This window comes from Hibiscus syriacus, unplaced genomic scaffold (genome assembly GCF_006381635.1).
Source record: "Hibiscus syriacus cultivar Baekdansim isolate YM2019G1 unplaced genomic scaffold, ASM638163v2 tig00113722_pilon, whole genome shotgun sequence".
Classification (NCBI taxonomy): domain Eukaryota; kingdom Viridiplantae; phylum Streptophyta; class Magnoliopsida; order Malvales; family Malvaceae; genus Hibiscus; species Hibiscus syriacus.
The window spans coordinates 1,605,503-1,629,305 of record NW_024063469.1 but is presented as its reverse complement, the minus strand read 5'-3'; the positions used below and the strand labels follow the sequence as shown (position 1 = coordinate 1,629,305).

General features: G+C 34.5%; 1 protein-coding gene across 4 annotated transcripts; it reads right to left on the bottom strand.

Moving 5' to 3' along the window:
* Positions 1 to 11,652: 11,652 nt before the first annotated feature.
* LOC120187170 (lysine-specific demethylase JMJ706-like) lies at positions 11,653 to 16,696 on the bottom strand. 4 transcript variants are annotated; one of them, XM_039190952.1, is made up of 12 exons: positions 16,294 to 16,696; positions 15,932 to 16,088; positions 15,623 to 15,842; positions 14,856 to 14,909; positions 14,683 to 14,762; positions 14,317 to 14,594; positions 13,854 to 14,249; positions 13,366 to 13,766; positions 13,150 to 13,252; positions 12,974 to 13,113; positions 11,954 to 12,288; positions 11,653 to 11,920 (listed from the first exon to the last, which is right to left on the bottom strand). In XM_039190952.1, the coding sequence occupies exons 1-12, from the start codon at positions 16,670 to 16,672 to the stop codon at positions 11,866 to 11,868; spliced, it is 2,598 nt and encodes an 865-aa protein (XP_039046883.1). In that variant the 5' UTR covers positions 16,673 to 16,696; the 3' UTR covers positions 11,653 to 11,865. The 4 variants fall into 4 exon arrangements, with proteins under 4 accessions (XP_039046883.1, XP_039046880.1, XP_039046881.1 ...); XM_039190949.1 differs by having other exon boundaries at positions 12,974 to 13,252; positions 16,294 to 16,692; XM_039190950.1 differs by having other exon boundaries at positions 12,974 to 13,249; positions 16,294 to 16,691.
* Between the last annotated feature and the right edge of the window lie 7,107 nt (positions 16,697 to 23,803).

Genomic DNA, 23,803 nt, shown 5'->3' with positions numbered 1-23,803 from the left:
TGTCATCGTTCGTGTGTCATTAAAGGTATATTTTCTTGTAGTGTACCTTTAAGAAAAATAATATCTTTTACCATTAAAATCACTTCTTGAATTCAACATTAATAGTATAACATTATTCAATTAGGGGAATATATATATCAACTATATGCTTACAGAGAGGTATATAATTAGGCAAATTAAGAGTGCAAGTTGAATGAAGCTGAAAAGAGTGGTATATAATTTGTTAAGTAATTCATAATGAGTTGATTTGATTTGAGGCAATGGCTATTAGTTGGTCCTCTTTATCGGTAAATTACTTACCTTGCCATCTCAATTTATTAATCTCTATAAATATTATAAAATTCAAAATGAGGATTAATTTATTATATTAAATAAAATATATTATATTATATTTAAATGATAAATTACGTGGGCTTATCAACAATCATGTCAAGAAGTTATAACTATTTAAAATATATGAAATTCCGAGACTTTCAAAGAATTTTTAATACTTTAAAATTTGATAGACTAAAAAATGAAAATATAGATATTTAAGGAGAAGATTCACAATAGATATAACATTTAAAAGTAAATAAATAAATAAATAAAAAGTAAAAGATCATAATAGATTGAACCGTTATTTCCAAAGTTTCAATTTTTTTTTTGAATTAATCACTTGTATCCGATCTATTAACCGTCTAATCCAGATCGGATACTACAGAGGCGAGGGCGACCCTCCCAACCCAATTTGCTCCATTCACAAATGCTAGTATTCGAACCCCTGACCTTGCTTAAGGAATCTAGTGCATCATCCCACTAAACCAACTGGTTGTTGGTTTTTTTTAAAAAAATTTATCGAGTTTCACCAATTTTTATGTTATACTTTTGATTACGCCAAAATCGACTGTCAATTTTTAATCCAGTAAAGTAAAATGTTTTAAGAAAGTAAAGGTCATTATCATCTTCGTATTAGATCTAATTTATCATTTTTATTTTCATTTTCATTATATTTTTTCATCGATTTAATTCTTAAAGTTGTTTAATTGTATTGTTTTATATTCTACCTCTAACTTAAAACCTTAAATTATAAATCTTAAGTTTGGTTTAAGGTTTAGGGTTTAGGGTTTAGGGTTTAGGATTTAGGATTTAAAAGATATGAGATTGTGGTTTAGGTTTAGGATTTTAAGTTAGGGTGTGATATAAAATGATGCAATCGTGCAATTTCGAGGGTTAAGTTGATGTGAAATATAATAGAGTCAAAAGTGATAAATTGGGTCTACCACAAGGGTAAAAGTTACCCTTTTGTCTTTTAGAAAAGTGAATAACATTAATTAGGTTCATATGCTTTCGAATTTTAAATAGACAACGTCGAAAATTACCCCCAACGTTTATTACAATGATTATTTTAGCTTTTATTCTTTCTTTTAGAGCATTTTAACCTCAAATGTTTCAATTTGGAGCAAAAAACTTTCTATTAACACACTATTAACGCTCTAAAAAGGGATTTTTTTTAATATAAAATGAAATGTTGGGGGTTAAAATACCCCAAAATAAGAATAAGAGACAAAATTATTATTTTGTCAAATGATAGAGACTTTTTTGCTCTAAATTAAAATATTATGGGACAAAATACTCTAAAAATAAAATAAGAGCCAAAATTATTATTTTAAAAATATTAGAGGTTAATTTTTGCATTGTGACTTGTAGATATTAACTTTTCACTTTATTTTGAAAATCTTTATAATTTATATCCCAAAGACCTTTAGGCATATAAGGTTTTCTTTCTTTTTCTCCTACTTAAATTTTCTTGTAATATTTTTGTGTTGTCTTTATATTTTCTCTTAATTTTTGTTTAGCCAACAACAACTCCAATTTTAATATTGATTGTCGACTATAGAAAATTGTTATTTTTATTGTCATTTTTCATACTGTGCCATTTGTTTTTCTTTTTCTTGAGTTTTTAAATTTTAAATAAGAATATCTATCATTGTTACACGTTTTTTCTTCTCTTGTTGCACGCTTTTTCTCTACTCTTGTTGCACGTTTCTTATGCCTTTTGGTATGTTTTCCGCATACCTTTGTGGTCGTGTTGGTGCTCGCACAAATATCCTCACGACATTTATTTTTTGTTTAGTTTGTCGGTGGTCTCGTATTGTTAGATTTTCTCTTTGATAAAAGGTTATTTACCGATATAATCAGAATTGCGTAATGAAAGTAGTCTGTCAAATTATTTAGTTAGCTCACGACAATGAGTTTTATGAAGGTTATTGGGTTTTTTTTTACGTTGGACGTCATTCTCAATAGAATGTTTCGTTTTTCTTCGTATCTTTAGGGATAATACTTTTATTTTATGTAAGAATTTTTAATAACTATTATCCTCATTTTTCTCTTTGATGAATTAATAATTCTGAATTTTTTTAATTATTTTTATTAATGAAATCTAATTTTCATTGTTAGAAAAATCCACCCAATTACTCATTCAAAACTTCAATTTTCTAACTAAAGGTACTAATACGGGTAATTGTGAAACAAACTCGGCTCCCTGGAAACTCAAAGGTATTCATTATATTACATACGGACACGGTAAGAAACATTCAATCAACAAAAACTATAGGGGAGTAATATTTCATCCCATTTGAAATTTTGATTTTTCTTTTAGTTTTGAATTATTTGATTCAATTCAATTCAAACTAATAATTAATTTTTAAAGTTTAAATCAAATTAAAATTTTAATTTTTTTTAAATAATATAAAATAATTATAATATAATATATGTTCAGAATTTTTGTTAACCGTAACAATACACTCATCCACAACTATTTCAAGAGAATCTCTACGTAGATTAACGCTCCCTTTCACATTCCCAGAACATCAGTTTGTATATTATATTTTATTTTATTATCTTTCATTAAATGAAAAGTCTTCGTTTTTATGTTTTAATTTCATCTTCCCTCTTTTGTTTTGTTCATCATTGAGTTTCTATGTTTTTTAAAAAAAATTGCAAAATTATGGGGAAAAAATCAAATCCCCTTTCTAAAAATCAAACCCTAATATTGAACTAACATCAACCAAATGTAGTGTATAAGATATGCATATATGTCTTTGGGGTTCACGTATACAAGTATATTTTTTATAAATTTTTTCGAAGATATTTTATTTGAATCGATTCAAATTAAATTAAGATTGAAAAATAAAATTCATTAACTCAAATAACTTAGAATTTATCCCTCGATTCAATCTTGATTCCACGTAATACTCAAAGCACAATCACAGGATTGTCAAAAAAACTCCTTTAAATTGCTTCAAAAATGTGAGTACATCTTACTCTTGCCATTATGTTGTTATCACATCCCACCACGAAGCTCAAGTCTATCGAACAGTCTTTGGGGTTTACAACACTACATTCAATTATCATAAATTTTAATCCTTTTTTTGTTGTAGATTCTCATACAAAGTATTTGTTAATCATATAAATTTTGTACTTACACACATAAACATTGAATATTTAATTTCAATGGTCACAAACAAAACTAAAATATTTGAAATGATTACATAAATAATGTGAGGAATTGGGTTGGTGTCTTTATTGAGGCATCTCCTTGTCTCAAGCCATGCATTCTCATTAAAATCCGACCTTGAGATCAACAAGATACCATATTGGATTTCCATGGAAAATGACATTTCTGTATTAAAATCCTTATCCATTGAAACTCGAGAAATAACACTGGCAGTGCAACTGGATCGAACAGATTCGTGGTTAACTTAAATTTTCTTGCATGTAAAATTAAACCCTAGGGGTTCCCGACAGCATTGGAAACAATGTTCTAAACACACATATTTTACATGTATGTTACAGCTACCGACACCGAGAACAGAAATGGAAGACTGACAGTTTTTGTTTGTTTCTGTAGCAGATGAAATCATGATAAAGAAATCATTAAGGACGGGATTAAAGTAATGGGGTGAATGTCAAACCTATTCCTTGGGAATGAGAAATAGGGTTTTAAAAAAGTACATACGTGTTTTGAGGAATATTTTTTAAAAAAATCTGGAAGCATCTATCTTTGATCTTAGTTTTCCAAGGACATTGAGGTCAAGGCCATGGAATCTTACATTAATACCTCTATTATTTTTTTAAGATTTTTTTTCACTGCCCTCCATGCTAAATATGGTTATTTGATCTCTTTGGTGTTCACATTTCATGTATATGTGGATCTTTATGCCTATGATAAACCCATGATGTTCCAAGTTTATTACGCGATTTGTCATTCGATCATTGCCAAGTATAGAAGTGGAAAACGAACCGAAGTTTGAAGAATGTTATCATCACCAAAGATTAAGGCTACAAAGTTGCATAATTCCAAAGAGTTTAAGGAAGGCCGATACAACTCACCATGATTCATAGAAAGAAGAGACCACTAGTGTTCCCATGAAGAATCATGGCCGGCTTCTTGCATATATACAGTAGAGATTGTTGGTAAAATTACTGCAAAATGTGGTATTAACATTGACATTATAACAAATCATTGTCTTAGAAGTAAATTCATTCTGGTTAATGTAATTGCATTGAATAATACTCCTAAGATTAGTACAATTGCTTTAAGAATTCGTACAGCTTGGAATCGACAACGACGCGTGCGAGGGCATTATCAATCTGCGCTGAACAATGAAAGAAGGGAGTTTGAATCCAATTTCTCCATATAGATATGTATATAATTTTTGTTTACATATCCTGATATATATAGGAGTAAATGATTTTGTATTAATTCCCTTAATATGTTATAGAAAATAATGAAGTGTAGGTGGCAATTTTTTTTGAGAAAGGTATGGGATAATATACATTTGAAAGTATAATTAGTGGGAGACTTGAATAATTAATATAGCCTATCCTAATAAAAATGACTTTTGAAGGAGAGACATGATGGTGGATTCTTTTTCCATCATGAGAAACACACCAATACTCTTAAGGAACTTGACCACACTTTAAAAAGATGACTATCCCTTCAATCAAACCCACTTAAAAGTAGTAAGGGACTCTTTTTTTCTGAATGAGTTAGAAGGATCATATTTGCAAATCAACATAATAATTTAAAGGAAAAGTGGAAGCATTTTGAATCTTTTCCAACGACTTGGAGCAAAAGTGTACAAACCCAATGTGAAATTTGTTGATTTTGACAACTTATTTATTAACATAATCTTATTTGTTTTGATTTTGTTCCTTTTCTTTTCATTCTCATTCCATATGAAAGTTTCCTTGGTTTCGCCTTGCACTCCACAACTTTTATTCTCTTCAAATAAAGGTGGGAATGATTAATATGGGCATTGGTCCCACCAACCTCAAATCCAATCACTCTAGAATTAATTGTGTAACACCCTAGACCAATAAGACACACAATCAACTAATTTAAGGTGCTATACGGAACTACCGAAGTGGCTGACCAATTTTTTCTTACTTTCTTTAAATATAAAACAACTGTAAAATAAATTGAATAATAAATAAAATCTTTACACTGAGGAGCTCCAAATTAAAATATTTACACTTTACAAAAATAATACAGATTGCTCTAATTAAACTACAACTCAACTGGACAATAAAGTTTACAAATATACATGCCCTTTCAAAAATGTTGAGACGTACTCTGAACCCGCACTAGTCTGAACTGGGTTTTGGTATTTATTGCTCCTCACCTGCTGGCTCTTCTAACCTGCCCACGGAAACAATCCGGCTCAGCGACACACTATTAGCTAAAACATACTAACTTCATATCAATGAAATGGTAGCTATCAAGTCTACTAATTTGATATTCTTAGTGAATATCCTTGCGATATTCATTCTCTACACTACTGTAGACATCGTGGTTTGCATCTCAGAGCTCACGCACCCCTCTAGTCTACAGGGATATGAGCCCCAAAATTCTACATTGGACATCATATCCTTGACTAACCCACCCCTTGCGAGTGCCAGGCCTCGGCCTTAGTTAGAAGTTTTTAAGGGCATTGCGCCCTCCCTAAGGATATATTTGGATTGCATTTATACTTTTGACTTCATTAGCTTAAGGAACTCAGGTGTCCAAATCATTTCTCGAGCATCAAACAAGGCTAGTTTTATTTGTCCCTAATTATTTGGTTTCTACGTTTGAATTAAACATCAATTATGATCTCACTTGTAGTCTTATTTGGTGATATAAAGACGCGTTGGGTTACCTCGAGTCTAAATCCCTCGAAAATGTTCTTTTTGACCCAAAACAGACTGAAAGTATCGATGCTAGCCAAGAGCATCGATACTCTTGCAAAGGTTTCGATAGTTTATATAAGTATCGATACCTTTAAACATTTTGTTATGCCTGGTTTCGATATTTTTTGGGAGTTTCGAAACTATGACCCAAAGTTTCAATACTCTTGCACAGAAAACACGATTTTACCCAGAAACGAAGAATAATTATCAATAATAACTATATAGTATCGATACTCTACCTGCAGAAGTCATAAAACAATCACGAAAAACTCTATTTTTCAATCCGAAAGACCCTAGTGAGGTCCTCAAACATTCTTATAGTCTTATGTGATATTAAGGGGACATAAATAAGGCTTTAATGCATACTAAAAACATAGAACGATAAATCTACCATGGAAATCTAATAAACATGCTTATACTCAATTTTCAAGCTAAACTTCTTTCTAATGATACTACAATTGGTATAGGAAAGCTATGAGTATGTTACCTGGATTCTTTGGTGCTAGAATCTCTCTCAAACAACTAGTAATCCACTTTTCTTTTACCCTTAGCCTTTGAACTCTCTTCAACCTCTTTAACTATCAAGGTATGAAAAATGAGTTATTTACTCAACTAGAGGATGAATAAAACTTAAAAAACATTCCCTATAACTCAAATCCTTTCTTAAAATGGTCAGAATCACTTAGTTTCTTAAAACCCATAAAAACCCATTTTTTAAAATCTAAACCAAATCTTAAGATTAAAGGCTTTAATGGAAGATTAGGAGATGAAGAATAGGTTTCTTACCTTGGTTTCTTCAATTTAGGCTTGACATCTTAAGGGCTCTCACCTCTTTGTTTAACCGTGGGAGAGGAAAGGAAGAAGAGAATATGAGATATTTTTAGGCTAATTATTTTCATGGAATTTTCTGGAGAAGAATGGGTTTATAACCCTTGAAACAACTATGGGTAAAATTTTAACTTGGTCTTTCCCCTTTTTACCTCAAATTAAAACTACCACTTAATTGAACTCATGGGCCTACATTAAGCATAATACTCTTAATAATTGGTCTAAAATTGTATAGGAAAACTTAATGTGCTCTACTGATGAGTTTCAGGTTGACCGAAACTTCTATCTCGGGATTTGGGGTATTACAGCTCTCCCCTCCTAATAGGAAATTTCATCCCCAAAATTCCGACAGACATCTACTACTAATCTCAACTACTAGAACATTTAATTCTAAGGGTTGGTCACTAAGTCAACTATGGTTGTTACTGAAATATGAAATAGGGTAAGGTTACCTAAGATCTCATCAGTTGCTTTCTCATCTACCTCTTCCTCCTCCTGAGCTCTAATCACAAACTGATGGGTTATTACTCTCGGTTCTCCACCAGCTTCGAACTGAACTGCATATCTACCAGCCTGACCAGGTGAATTACCTCCTCTCTAAAATCCTCTACCCCTCTGAACTATTGGAGCTGACGAAGTTGGAACTACACTCTGAGCCTCTGGGTAATCTCTGAGAAAATTATCTAAAGACCCATAGTGGTAACAATCTTGAGCCCCAAACCTATAAACTCATAGGTGTCTTCTACCACAGCGAGAACAGATAGGATGAGAATGCACTCTTGATGATCATTCAACACTTCCTACTAGTGCAGTAAACAATGGTCTCATGTGCTGATTGGTCATAATCTCTCCTCTGCTAGCACTCTGCGTTGGTCGACTAGACTGACCTACCAAGACTCTCTTGGGCTCTTGAGATTCTCTCGGCCTCTTGGATAGCTGGACTGGTTCCATTGACTCTGCCACTTCTCTACCTTGACCTGAGGTGGTATCTTCTTCTGCTACTCTCATGGTCAGAACTCATTCTACTGCCTTTGCCTGACGAACTAGCTAGGTAAAGACTCGTGGTGGATTGGCAGCTAAGTGAGTCAAGATATCCAGACGAAGACCTTCTCTGAACTTTCGACAATGATGATACTTAGACGAAACCAATTATGGGGCATATCTACTTAGCATGAGGAACTCCACCTCGTACTCAAATACTGATATATCCCCTTGAGTCAACTGAGCAAACCGATCCCTCATTACATCCATGTAGGCTTCCTCTATATACTTCTGGTGAAACTCCTCTAAAAATCGATCCCATGTGGGTTGCTTGGGCTCCAACATTGCCTCGAGAATAAGATGCAGGTGACGAAGGGTTCTAAGGGTTTTCTTTAACCATTGGTCGGCTACGATTGGATCAGCGTCCCCAGACCTAAAGAATTCAGTGGTCTCATACATCTAGAGCCTCTCTAATGTGGTTTCCTGATGTGCTACAACTGGAGGAACAAGTTGGACTGGTTGGACAGATGGAGTAGTAGGTGGCTGAGGAATAGCTCTAACAATCCGCTCTAAGGTAGAGGTTAGATTCCTAAAGAATGCAGCCTCATCAACTCCTGCGTCTCTAGGCTCTCCATGCTTGGAGTCTGAAATGAATTCATCTCCTGAATCTTATGATAGGGAAGCTTTACTCTCATATATACCCTCTCTGCTACAGAAGTACAACATAACTCTTTAAGGGTATGTATACTTATAAACTCTTTACTGACACTGATCGACATTGACTGACATCGACTATCGCTGACCACCACTGACCCACGGGTCCTATAAATGTCAATCCTGACGATCTGATACCACTAAATGTAACACCCTAGACCAGTACGACTCACAGACAACCGATTTAATGTGCTACACAGAACCACCAAAGTGGCTAACCAACTTTTTCTTACTTTCTTTAAATATAAAACAATTATAAAATAAACTGAAGAATAAACAAAATCTTTACACTGAGAAGCTCCAAATTAAAATATGTACACTTTACAAAAATAATACATACCGATCTACTGAAACTAGACTCAACTGGACAATAAAGTTTACAAATATACATGCCCCTTCAAAAATGATGAGACGTACTCTGAATTTGAACTGGTCTGGGTTTTGGTCTATCTATTACTCCTCTCCTACTGGCTCTACTAACTTGCCCACGAAAACAATCTGAAGGATGAGTTAACTAGCTCAGTGATACACTAATAGCTAAAACATACTAATTGCATACAACTGAAAGGTTGGCTATCAAGTCTACTGATTTGATTTGCTTAGTGAATATCCTTGAGATATTCACTCTCTATGCTATTGTAGACATCGTGGTGCGACTTAGGGATTACTGCATCTCGGAGCTTACACACCCCTCTAGTCTATTGGGATATGGCCCCCATAATTCTCATCAAACACCATATCCCTGACTAACCCACCCCTTGTAAGTGTTAGGCATCAACCTTAGTTAGTCGGTTTTAAGGGCCTCGCATCTTCCCTAAATATATATCTGATTGCATCTATACTTTCAACTCCACTAGCTTATAAAGGAATTCGGGTGTCTGAATCATTTCTAAAGCATTAAACAAGGCTAGTCTTATTTGTCCCTAATTATTTAGTCTCTAAATTTGAATTAAACATCAGTTATTTTCTCACTTGTAGTCTTATTTGGTGATATAAAGACGTGTTGGGGTACCTCAAGTTTAAATCTCTCCAAAATGGACTTTTTGACCCAAAACAGACTGAAAGTATAGATACTAGCCAAAAGTATCGATACTCCTGCAAAGGTTTGGATACTTTATATAAGTACCGACTCTTTTAAACATTTTGTTTTGCCTAGTTTCGATACTTTCTGAGAGTTTCGGAACTATGACCCAAAGTTTTGATACTCTTGTAAGAGTTTCAATTCTTTTGCCCGGAAAACACGATTTTACCTAGAAACGAAGAACAAGTATCGATACTAACCCTATAGTATCGATACTATACCTACATAAGTCATAAAACAAGCACGAGAAACTCTATTTTTCAATCCCAAAGACCCTAGTGAGATCCCCAAACATTCTTAAAGTCTTATGTGATATTAAGGAAGCATAAGGCTTTAATACATACTAAAAATATAGAACCATGAATATACCATAGAAATCTAATAAACATGCTTATACTCAACTTTCAAGCTAAACTGCTTTCTAATGATCCTATAATTGGTATGGGAAAGTTATGAGTGTGTTACATGGATTCTTTGGATGCTAGAATATCTCTCAAACAATTAGGAATCCACCTTTCTTTTACCCTTAGCCTTTGAACTCTCTTCCACCTCTTTAACTATCAATATATGAAAAATGAGTTATTTACTCAAGTAGAGGCTGAATAAAACTTAAATACATTCCCTATAACTCAAATCCTTTCATAAAATTGCTTGAATCACTTAATTTCTTAAAACCCATAAAAACTCATTTTTGAAAATCTAAACCAAATATTAAGATTAAAGGCTCTAATGGAAGCTAAGGAGATGAAGAATAGGTTTCTTACCTTGGTTTCTTCAATCTAGGCTTGAAATCTCAAGGGCTCTCACCTCTTTTTTTAACCGTGGGAGAGGAAAGGAACAAGAGAATAGGAGATATTGTTATGGTGATTGTTTTCGTGGAATTCTCTGGAGAAGAAGGGGTTTATAGCCCTTGAAATAATTATGGTTAAATTGCTAACTTGGTCTTTCTCCTTTTTACCTTCAATTAAAACTGTCACTTAATTGAACTCTGGGGCCTACCTTAAGCCCAATACTCTCAAGAATTGTTTTAAAATTGGTTTGGAAAATCTAATGGGCTCTACTGACAGGTTTCAGGTTGACCAAAACTTCTATCCTGGAATTCGAGATATTACAAATTGCCATTTGATTCTACCATCATTCTTTCAATATATTTCCAATAAAATTAAACTTGTGTTAGAGCATCCCTAAAATTTTAAGATGATGGACGCGAGCTTACACAAAAACGATATATATAAACTTTATTTTGATTTTTTTAGATTTAGTTGATATAACGATATTGGTATGAGTTGATCCATAGGAAAATTCAACTTTTTAACGACATATTTATTAGACAATAAATACGATCAACTAAATAGCCATGGAAAAAATTTAAAGCAGTGTCTTTTTAACCTGTTTTGAGATCCCAAAGAGACTACGTTATTATTAGTTTTTTTTTTCATATCAAAATTGTAGCCAGCAGGGCCCATTGTGGTTAAAGGTTGCTGTCCAGTATCATCTATGATACAAGAAACAAACAAAATAGAGAAAAATGTAAAGGTGATTTCTTGTAATGTTCCGTCGTTGTTGACTCTCAGACAATGGGGTCTTGGAAATGAAAATGAAATTATGTGTACAGATTCCACAAGGTAAACAATGATGAGACTCTTTGCCTTTGGGTTGGGTACAAAAGACTTCGCCGGAAAGAAAAATGTCAGTGGAATCATTACTCTGCATTTTATTTAAACAGTGTACAACATTTGCTACATGAAAAGAATAAAGAAGCTGGCAGAGGAAGCAGCACAAGTCTAAAAAGAATAAATTTACAAAAAGTAAATTTCACTAACCCAAATTCTACATTTTCGTAAGGTTGGTTCTCCTGCCATACTCGGAAAACACCTCCTGCGTGAGTTAGAGACGCAAGAATCGCTACAACGACGTTCAATTCGCCCCAGTTTTGGAGGCCTGCACTAAGAATAAAAATATTAATGTCCTAAGCTTGGTTAATCTTCCGCTGCTGCTCCCTGGGCTGAATTGATCAATCTGGAATTTCAGTGTTGTTAGAACTCCATTTAGAGGGAATGGGAGTTACAGGGTCCCAAACCGTCGGTTTCTGCACATCTATAACTTCAAACCAGTCTGCTTTCTGAACCTAGATAAACTGGGCCTCTCACTTTAAGGCGCTTTGGACCAATCTCTGAAGGAGGTTCCCTCTTGCTTTTTCCTATCTCCTGCCGCACCCCATCGTTTCGGTAGTGCTCTTGCTGCCTGCTCATTTCTGCCTCACCATCCAGCTTCTTATACCTGATAGAAATAGGAATGGGAAGGGTGTCTCTTCCAAATCTGTCTTTCACATCAATATTTAGAGCTTCTTTACAATTAGAAGTGTGATTCATATTGCGATTTGGTTTGTCATTTCTACAGCATTCGGATTCAGACGGCACTGCCTGCTCACATCTTCCTTCATGTTGGAGCTTCTTTAATCGTTTGAGCCCCTGCCATATGAATAGATGGAGTCAGGATCCCATGAAAAATTGCAAGTGGAGAAGGACGCCATGAACAGACTAAGCAAAATACAACACGATAATCAAATTGAAGACGATCAATATAAAAATGTGGAAACATAACCAACGGCTGTAACTAATTTAATGCTCAATCAGAAGCTTGTTTATGCTTATTGCAAAGTAAACCTATACTAGGGGCCAACTGACGAACAACAACCGCCCGTAATGATAACTGGCCAATGGAAAAGTAAAGAATACAGTCTTCCATTCAACAAAAAGGGGAAATTTAGGCACAGCAACATGATGTGAAATTTGCTTAATTGCTCTTTCAATTTATCTCTAAAACAAAAAAGATAGAAGTAATGATAATCATTGTCAAAATCCAATATAAGTCCAACTCTCCCATTCCTGAAACTATTGTCAAGCAGTTGGTGGTTTGTCAGAAATTAAGCAGCTTATCAGCGGTTTGAATTGAACATAAGCAGTTTATCAGTGGCACGAATCAGTTTGTGCACCTTTTAGCAAGGGAGCAAAAGGTTCTTTAAAATGCAAGTGAAATCTCTTCTATGAAAGGGATGGCATTACCCCTTGACTTCCCTAACATCTTAAAATCGCACCTAGATTGTCCATGGGCCCAATGATAAGTCAAAAGTCAAAGCTAAAATAAGGTTCATACCTGTTGTTCTGAGTTCTTTGATGACATGGAGTCATTCAAAAATCTTTTCTCAAACTTCAAAAAGGAAGGCCGTTTAACCCTAAATATCGGTGAATCAGAACTATCACTGTCTTCGTCCATTATACACCTATTAACTGGTTTATGAACATTATCCAGAAGGATACTTGGACGATCTTCACAAGACAAACAAGAAGCAGACGATTCATGTGTATTTTCTGAGAATTTTTCTGGGAATCTTTTACCAATAGCGCTTACTTGGTTAGCTACCCTTTGTACCTGCTTTGAACATATACCTATTGTCACTTAATGCAGGAGCAGGAGCTCAAGCAGAGACCAACATATAATTCATGTGTCAGACTAAGAGACTCAGCAGGAAGAGAGATGGATCTTACATTTTTTGGTAAGGATCCAATTTGCTCCAAAATGGTACAAGGAGTTGATGTGGCAAAAGAAGAGAAAGCATCAGTCAGCTCAGTTCGAATTTCTCCGGAGTCGTGGTTCATAGAAGATATATGTCCTAGTGGTTCACCCTTTGTATTTATTGCAGCAATCGCAGGACTCAATGCAACATTAATCTCACAGTATGGGAAGTATAAATCCTCTACATCAGTCTGTAACTTAGTTGACATTGGATAAAAATACAAGTCATCACCATTTTCAGGTTGTTGCTCAATTTCTTTTGATATGGCATCATCTTGCTCAAACTTCTTGGCAGCAGCTTCCATCTCTCCAACATCATCCCTCAAGAAAAGACCATAATAGCTCCCACAGAGGAAGTCTAGTGACTCGATATCTGCGGAAGAAAAACAGGCTCATAAGAAGACAAAATTATCCATCGAAGGGAAACTACCAAAACAAAGCAGGATCCGGGATACACTACCATGTCGCAGGCAAACAGGATGAGCGTAACAGCTGCAGTTAATGAAAGCAACATAACAATCACGTTTGCATAAAGTGCAGACGATTGTTCCATAATAATTTGGCGATATACTGGCGCATGCCCTTGATTTCATGACAGACCAACGTGCCCGGTGCAGGAAACGCATCAGCTTTACGAATGAAATCTTGATGCAATGATGAGAGGCCAATTCTGCCGGTGAATAATCCAAATCTTCCAGTTCTGAACCTGTATAGAGAAGCATAGCTTCTTTGCAGAGAAGTTCCTCATGAGGAAGGAGAGGAACCCTGCTGAGATGTGCATAACGCAAACTAGCTACAGCCCCCAAAGGAAACCAATTACCAATAGCAAAGTTTACAGCCTCACCACAGTTGAAACCTAAATGATTATTAGTTAGAAACACATTCATTAACTCTGAACAAGAAAATAAGTAAATATGACTTACCATGACTGAATCCAGCATGATATGCCCTTGGAAAAGTAATTACGAACTCTCCAGGCTTCTGCACAGCCTTGTAGACAGGGACATCATGTTTCAACAAAATACTTGGAGGAAATAGCGTTGTTTTCCCCAAAAGTGCATCAAAAGCTCCATCTTCGCCATCCACAGATAGGATATCATTAGTGTACACATATTCTTTGACAACCTTCTCAAATTTTAAAGCAGCATGACCAGGTACGCCGTACCAAGTTTTTGAAGCCCCACAGTGATGATAGTTAATGCTGCCAAAAAGTTTATAAGAAAAGGATTATTTATAGAATACTAGAAAAGAAAAAACGGAAAAGGAATTTAATGTTTGATAACGTTTACCTATACAAATAATGATCTTCTACATGCCAGGCAAACATACTAAATAGCATTCCTATGTAAAGCATAGGATCAGTTACTCCCTGAAACAAAGACCAGTTCAATCAAATAAATGTGAGCAGATCAATTATTTGTATGGATATAGTGCCAAATTAAGATTAGGATCATTTCGATACCGGGATTGCTGTTTCAAGAAGACGCAACGTGGACTTTGGTAGCCGTGAGAACCGCTGAAATCAAACAAAAGTACATAAAAAAAATTGAACCCGAAGTAAGAACAGAGACAGAATTCTGGGAACTACATAACATTACTTTGTCTTAATGATACTGATAAATAATACAAACAACTTCCCCACTTGAAACAGACCATGGCAACCAGTTATGAAATAGAGAGGTATCAACTCTGTTGAACCCTCACAGAATCATTTTTGCAAAAGGACACATCTAAGATATCATCAAATAGATACTGATGGGAAGATTTATCAAACTAACATAGTAGTTCTTAAGGCTGCTATACCTATCTCCTTAATTTAAGACCAAATCTATACTTTAGTTTATTCTGGCCAGTCCAATACAGTTTTACTAACAGGAAAAATCTTTTATAATTTTTTTAGCAGGAAAATAGATTGTGATTCTTTGTTTACATACAAGTGTAACTTGTGCTACCAACTGCCATTGGGGATTTGATTTCAATCCAACACATAAGAACATATAAACTTGTTACACTTTATGAAGCAACGTTATAGGAATGGATCAAAAAGAATAAAATACATGAATATACAATAAAATGACTCAAGAAGGAGATCAATCAGCTATGCAAAATTATAGCTATTGCAGTTTTCTTTTCTTAACTTTACTATCTTTGGTAAAATTAAGTAAAACAAAGTCCCACAAGAGGCATTAAGAAACAAAAGTGAAGATATGATGGTACTGAAATCAACACCTCTAAATTCCATTTGCTACTTCCAAGTGGATCACTGGGAGAAGAAGAAAAGGCACTACCCTCAACATCACAAGCATATTCAACATTTTCTGTCTTCCCATAGGCAATTTCATGCCAAAATTCTTTTTCCAAGTAAGTTGCAGAAAGACAACCAGCGCTATAATATCTACGAGTAAACACCTTGTTCGCCATTCTCTCAAAATCACGAAATGTATAATTTCTGAAAAGTCACGCTAACATTCAAAACCAGAAAGAAAGAAAAATACTGCAGGCACAAAAATATCATCTGTTTCAAGAGAGTGAGCTCACATTCCACTCATGAAAAAGGTGATTCTATCATCAGTATCCCACTCAGCAAGACGAAATGGCTGTACTCTAGTTGTGAACTTGAATCCTACTTTCTCCCTCATCAATACAACTCCAGCCGGAACAGTAGAAACCACAGGGGAAACAATCTTGCATATACCTGAGGAGCATATACACATAATGTTTCAGTATTTATTATTAAAAATGTAAAGAGGAAATTTTTACAAAATTTCTTTCAAAATCCAAACATTTATATCCCTTCTCTACTTGGATTTTGTAACATTCATATAACTTCACCCACGGGTAGAAAGAGGGAGGATATTCAAATAGTTAAGATAGAGAATTAAAAGCACAGAAGGTGTTACCATATCTCGAAGCCTCGGAAGCTATCTTTTGCAAATAGACCAAAGGATCTTCAAACTCTTCCTTTGTAGGGCAGTACACAGGACAATCTGGAATTTTCTCAGTCCATCCTAGATCACAAGTGTCAAACTTATCAACCTTGTGCTTAGAAAAGACATCCTTCTCACATGAAACGCCATTTGACCTAGAAAATGACTCTGCATTCCCTTGCAACCTCACTCCACATGATGCTGAAACTCTCAAAGCGTCTCCTCCACTTCTAGCCATCATATTTATGACATCAGAAACCCCAGAGGTATATTCTGATTTTATTCGTTGAAGTCTTTTATGCTTCAATAACTCTAACCCATATTTTACCTCCTTGGACAACGCACACTTCATTCCACCTATAAATAATAAACAAATAAACACGTTTGGAAAAACTATTTATCAGTTTATAGAAGCATATTTGAGAAACACATAGTAAGTAGTAACAATTCGAAATTAGCCTCAATGTTCATATAGAAAGTTAAATTACACTTTTCAATTGTATTAGCGCCTAATTGACAGCCAAGTGACCTACATGCACTTCCATGCAGCTATAATATTTATAACACACTACATGCACACAACAAATACCATTAATTTACAAAGTATACAATTAGTGATATTAGTTCAGACTCTGCAGAAGTTTAACTACGATCAGCTTGACTAATGAAAAGCATAGATTACAAAAGAGCTTTTAAAAAGACAAATTTGTCCCATACTTCCAGTATTTAGTTTGCGCCATTCTCTTGCCAGAAATAAGCGGAGAACTATTGTGGTCACACAAACAGAGATCTTTGGATTTCAGAGCAATAAAGTCAGGGAACAATATTAAGGTGCAAAAGCGCAATCCAGTCCACGCGTAAACAACTACAGCTCAATAAATGTTAATGAAAGAGTACCTACAGATATGTTAACCGAAAATTGGAAGAAAATTCATTCAGAAATAATAACTAAAAAGAATAAATTTACTAACATGCATAACCATTTGTACCTAAAACTGAGAACGTGAAAGCAAAACGCCCATGCCAATCTGAACCAAGATAATTTCTAAGGCATAAGAAGTTTGAAGCTTGGCTGAATCTATTCAAAAGGCCCGATTATAGATTAAATTTTACAGCCAATTTCTCCCACTAAAATCGTGCTTCAAAGGTTAATGACCAATTGAAATCATCGTACATAACATATGCCACAAATATAAAGTCAAAATTCGAGCAATTCAGAAAGCCAATATAAAAACTAGACAATTTAAACAATAATACACGGTATTACCGGATCAACTCCTTTTAGGTAACAGATACACATGTGAATATCATATTATTAGGAAAACAAAGCATCCATCATTCTGATTCTCCACAGAAATTAATTCTGATATAACAGATAAAAAAGAAGAAGAAACTAAGGAAAATCGGTCCGGTCCAAAATGCATGATTCATGGTGGTTATTGCATGAAACTTTTATTGATAGGATTAACTTTTCTATATTTCAAATTCTAATTTCTGCATTTTTTTCAAAAGATGTAGAACAAATGTAGGAAACCAGAAAACTAAGAAACGGTTTCAAAATTAAAACAATGTCAACAAAGACAAAAAAAAATAGAACCGCGGAAATTTTCATAAAAATATAAAATAAAAAGAACTCAACAGAAGAATTAGCGGACCATCACATACGGAAATTGTTCTTTGCGCGCCACCGTTCTGCTGCGAATTACCGAAACAAACGATCCAATGGGAAAAACGCAAAATCAGCAAAAAAAATAGAAACTAGGTCACGGTCTTCAGCATTTGCTATCAAAACAGAACGTCAAACGTCAACCAAACTCGCCACATTCTCACAGCGAGCCGCGGAATCAAACGGACCTGGTCAAACTCGGAGATCCAAATCTGAGTCACGAAAAGAAACGCTAAAGAAGTACATAAAACTATCGAAACTAGACAGTTGGCTTCCCGTCGAACAATACTTCCTTCGCCGGAGAAATTGTTGTTTGGCGGAGGAGGGAGGCGGTTTTCCGGCAAAGTAACAGAAACAATAAATGAGAGAGAGATGGGGAAGAAAAGGAAAGGCTTAGAAAAGCTGAAAAGAACAGCAAGTGGATAATTTATATATTTTATACCCAAATATTAATGCTTTTCCTCTTAATAATTAAATAAAATGTAATTTAAAAGATTAATTAAAAGGAAAAGAGGTGGTTGTTTACTCGTTAGGTGTTTCAGCCAAACGCCTTGCTCGGCGGCCAAAACGCGCTTTTTTCCTTGGCGCGTTTATAAGGAACCTTCCATTTTTGTCTCTTTTTTCCTCCCCCATTACCCTCAGATAATATGAAGGGCTTTCTTGTTTCGGTCAGAGAACAGAAAGTGTCTGGAAAATGGCATAATCACGTGTACTCAAGTACAGAACGAAACTTGTTTAAATTAAATCCGACCATCTATTGAACTTAATCATGGATGTTAAACGGTCAAAAACATAAAGTAACGAACTCCGTGGGTTCGGCATCTTAGCTGGCGTGTACTTGTTGTTGCTTTTTAACAGCTGAGTTGTACACTAACAGCATCTCCGACCTTTCTTCTGCCTACTTTTTTTCCGTTTTTTATTTGAAAATTAAACATTTTTATTAGATTTTGATCAATTTGAACAGGCAAAACTCACGAGATATTACTGTGAAAAAAAAATAATTCACGTGATAATGCTGTCCAATAAATAATTATTCAAATGATGTGAATTATACAGTGCATGGATTGGTCGCCATGCAAGCCAAACGAGATCATAGGTTGCCATATACTCGGTGCGACCTTGTAGGTCGCCATGCAAGCAGCTCGAACTCCTCTGTGATTCTGCTGAAATCACGACAAAGGTGGCTCTGCCTCCCTCACCCCTGTCTCCTTCATGCATGCAGCAATGAAATCACGACAAAAGTGTTCTATACGAGCTGTGGCGAGAGGATGAAGCTTTGCTACGAGCTATGGCGAGAGGATGAAGCTTTGCATGCGCCATGCACGTCGGAAGAGGTCGCCTGCATGCAGTGGGGAGCAGGCGAGCATGCAGCGGGGAGCAGGCGCAGGACAAGGTCGCCCAGCGTGCATGGCGACCTACCATGTCGTCTGGCGTGTATGGCGACCTACAAGGACGCCCGGAGGGAATGGCGACCTATGCTGGGAAGCTGCCACGCCGTAGGTCGCCCGGAAGGCATGGTAACTTACGACCAACACTGTGCAATTCGCTCTATTTGAGCAATTAATCTTGAGAGTACGTTATATCGTTAAATAAAAAATTCGAGAACATTATCTCGAAAGTTTTGCCAATTTGAACATTTGATAATATTTTATTTGTTTCTAATTATTTCAAATTTTAATATAATAAATTGTTTTATTGAATAAAATAGAAAGATGATTAAATTTATATAGAAGTGTTATAAAAATAATTTTTTAAATAATTATAGTAATATTTTTTGAACATATATATAATATCATAGTAATTATTCGAGTTGAGGTAAAAAGTTATTTTAAATTCTATTTTAAATTTATTTTACGAAAATATATAATATCAAAAATGCTATAAACTTTGATTACTATTTTTTACTAACACTTTAGTTTAAGATAAAAAATTCATTTGTGAATAAAAATTATTAGTTAATAAATTATCAATGTTACAAAATTAATATCTTTTTGCTCTAGAATGAAATTTATGGGAGTTAATATGCTCTAGAAAAAATAAAAAAAGAGTTAAAGTGACTATTTAATTAAATATTAAGAGACTTTATCCTCTAAAATAAAAATATTGTGATTAAAATATTTTATAAAAAATATGAATTAAAATAACTATTTAATATTCTCTTCATCTCATTAAAATCATCTCTTATTAACTTTTTAAAAATTAAAATTTTTAAACATTGTTCATGATTATTTTAAATATTTTAAATAAAATGTATAAGATATTTTTAAAATATATGTTTAAAAACTATTCGATTGGAAGTTTTTAGAATATTTTTATATATATTTATAAATAATAATTCAAATTTTAACTAAAATAATTAATAATTAACAGGTGGAGTAAAACGTTTTCATATTATACCTTTATAAGATCAATCTCAACTCATACAAAATCTAAATTAAAAAAAATAATATTATAAAACTAAATTGAATTTAAGGGGTTGTTTGTTTGCCTCTTAATTGAATCATTTAACGTTGAATGTTGAACCGTTCAGTATTTAACTAATTTGTTTCGCATCTCTGAATGATTCAGTGTTAACTGATTCAACAAAATAGTGCTGAATGATTTAGCACAGAAATACATTCCGAATGATTCAGAGCCATTATCAAACAGCATGTCACATTCAAAACTAATTCATATAAAACCTCTAAATTATTCAACTTTTAAATCATTTAACGTTTAAGTAAACAAACATTACATAAATCTAATTAAACTAACGTTATAAGAAAAATAATAAAAAAGTTCCGCAATGGTCCCCTTTTCGTACGCGAAAGGAGGGGCATTATCGACTTCTTGTAATCATTAAAATGACCAGACATGACGAGACAGTCCAAAAGAGAAGTGAGAACTTGAAACGTGGCCCAATCAAAGGCGAAGGATAAGACACTTGGCAGTTGGCAGGCATAGCCGTTCGGGCGCTTCATGTGTTACTGTGGGTAATAAATGGCGTTCACAGCACCTGGTTTAAAAAACTTGAAATAAACAACAAAACCACTATCGTTTTTCACATCTAGCTGTTTTAATTTTCCCTTCAGATAAGGGTGTCAACGGGTTATATGCAGATATCTTTTATCTCAATATCCATTTAATATTTTTAAATCTATCACCCGTCTATTATTCATGTTGGGTAATTTTTTTAAATCTACATCCGCCTACGGGTACATTATCAAATTCATCTCTACACCAACTACCCAACTAGAGAAGTACCGGTTAGACTCGTCTGACAGTAATCTTAAGTTATGTTGGAAGCGTAAATGGACACTCGAGTAATTTTTCTAACTCAAACTTTTTATTGATACGAAACAAAATACTTTACAATGACATTACCTTAATATTACAATACTGCAATAGTAGCTGCAGCTAGTTTACAAACGTAACCTCACTATTTTAAGCTTTGTTAAGCTCTCTCAATTCTCTCTATTTTTTCTATCGTATGTTTTTCTTTTTCTCACTACTCACATGCTTGCTTTGCTCACATATATATAGGAGTAATAAATCGACTAAGACTTGCTCTGGATGCTTCTCAATTCCTCTTGCCGCCTCATGTCATGATTTGCTTTATGTTTGTCGTGTAATTCAAGCTTGCCAACTAATGCCATGTTTTGTTGTTATCTATTCATATTATAATTTATAAATAATTCAAGAAGCTTCATTTTATTTATTTGACTTTTCAAACTCTTTTGTTGTTTTGTAATTCTTCTTGTTAATATGCACATATGATCCTCATATTGCCACGTTTGTCTTCTTTATTGAGTTTGTCTTCTAACACTCCCCCTCAAACTCGATTTTTCATTCCAAGCCTTTCTTTGAGTCGGTTCAATATATCTGTTCTCAATGGCTTTGTGAAAATGTTTGCTATTTGATCTTCAGTTCTGCAGTAAATTAGCTCCACATTTTTTTCTTCACCTGCTCTCGTATAAAGTGATATTTTGTATCGATATGCTTGCTTCGGCTATGGGAGACTGATTCTTAGCAAGAGAAATTGTAGACTTGTTGTCGACATATATTGTAATTGGTTCTTCTTGTGCCACATTTAGCTCGTTCAAAATATTCTTTAACCACATTGCTTGACAAGTGCACGCTGTTGCGGCTATGTATTCTGCTTCACATGTTGAAAGAGCTACCGTTTGTTGCTTCTTTAATGACCATGAAAATGTTGCAGAGCCGATATGGAATAGATATCCAGTTGTGCTTTTCCGATCATCTATGTCTCCCCCATAATCACTATCAGAATAACCAACCAGCTTTGAATTTTCTGATCGCGTGTATAACAAACCATGATCTGTTGTACCTTTGACATATCTGAGGATTCTTTTTGTTGCAATCCAATGATCTTGTTTTGGATTCTCCATGAATCTGCTTACCAATCCCACAACGTATGTTATGTCTGGTCGTGTGATAGTCAGATACCTTAGGCTTCCAACAATGCTTTTAAACAACGTCGAATTCACTTGCTCTCTTGTTGAATTCACACTTAATTTGACTACTGGTTCTACTGGAGTGGCTAGCGGCTTGCAATCTTCCATTCTGAATTTTCTTAAAATTTCTTTTGTATACTTCTTTTGTGATATAAATATTCCTTCTTGCATTTGCTTCACTTCAACTCCAAGGAAGTATGACATTTCTCCAATATCAATCATTTCAAATTCTTTAGTCATAGCTTTCTTAAAATCATTGAATATACTTGGATTATTTCCTGTGAAAATCATGTCGTCCACATATAAGAACACGATCATGATATCACCGTCTTCATTTTTCTTTGTGTATAAGGCATGCTCGTATGGACTCTTCATGAACCCACTTCTCTAGAAATATTCATCAATCATCGTGTTCCATGCTCTCGGGGCTTGCTTCAGACCATATAGAGCTTTCTTCAATCGATAAACTTTGTCTTCATGTCCCTTTTTAATGTATCCAGGTGGTTGCTCAATATAAACTTCTTCTTCTAGGTAGCCATTTAGAAATGTTGACTTCACATCCATTTGATAAATTTTCCATCCTTTTTGTGATGCGACTGCTGTGAGAAGTCTGATGGTCTCGATTCTTGCTACTGGAGCAAATACTTCATCATAGTCTATTCCTTGTCTTTGCTTATAGCCTTTGACAACTAGCCTCGCTTTGTGTTTTTCGACATTTCCTTCTTTATTGGTCTTTGTCTTGTAAACCCATTTTACTCCAATTGGGTTATGGCCTTCTGGTTGTCTTGTTAGCTCCCATGTATCATTTCTTTCTATTAATGCAATTTCTTCATCCATTGCATTCCTCCATTTGTCATCTTCAACCGCTTCTTCGTATGTTATTGGATCATTATTCACAAGTAAACAGAAAAGTGAGATATTATTTAATTCATAATCGTTGTACCTTTCTGGCGTTCTTCTCTCTCTTGTAGATCTCCGAACTTCTGTGGGAGGTGCTTCAGAATCTTCTATTATGTTATTGTCATCGCTGCTGCTGCTTGATGATGATGGTACATTTTGTTGAGGACCTTGATCACCAGCTTGTTCATCTTAATTGATAAGATCATCATCTTTAAAAAAAATAGTCCTTCAACTTGTTTTTCTTCTTTGCTCCATCTCCAATAGTCTGCTTCATCGAACTCGACATCTCTTGAAATTATTATCTTCTTTGTAAGAGGATTATATAATCTGTAAGCTTTGCTCCTTTCATCATAGCCAATGAAAATACATTTTTCTCCTCTGTCATCAAGCTTCTTTCTGGTCTGTTCAGGAACGTGGGCATATGTGATGCATCCAAAAAATTTGAGGTGTCCAACTCCATGCT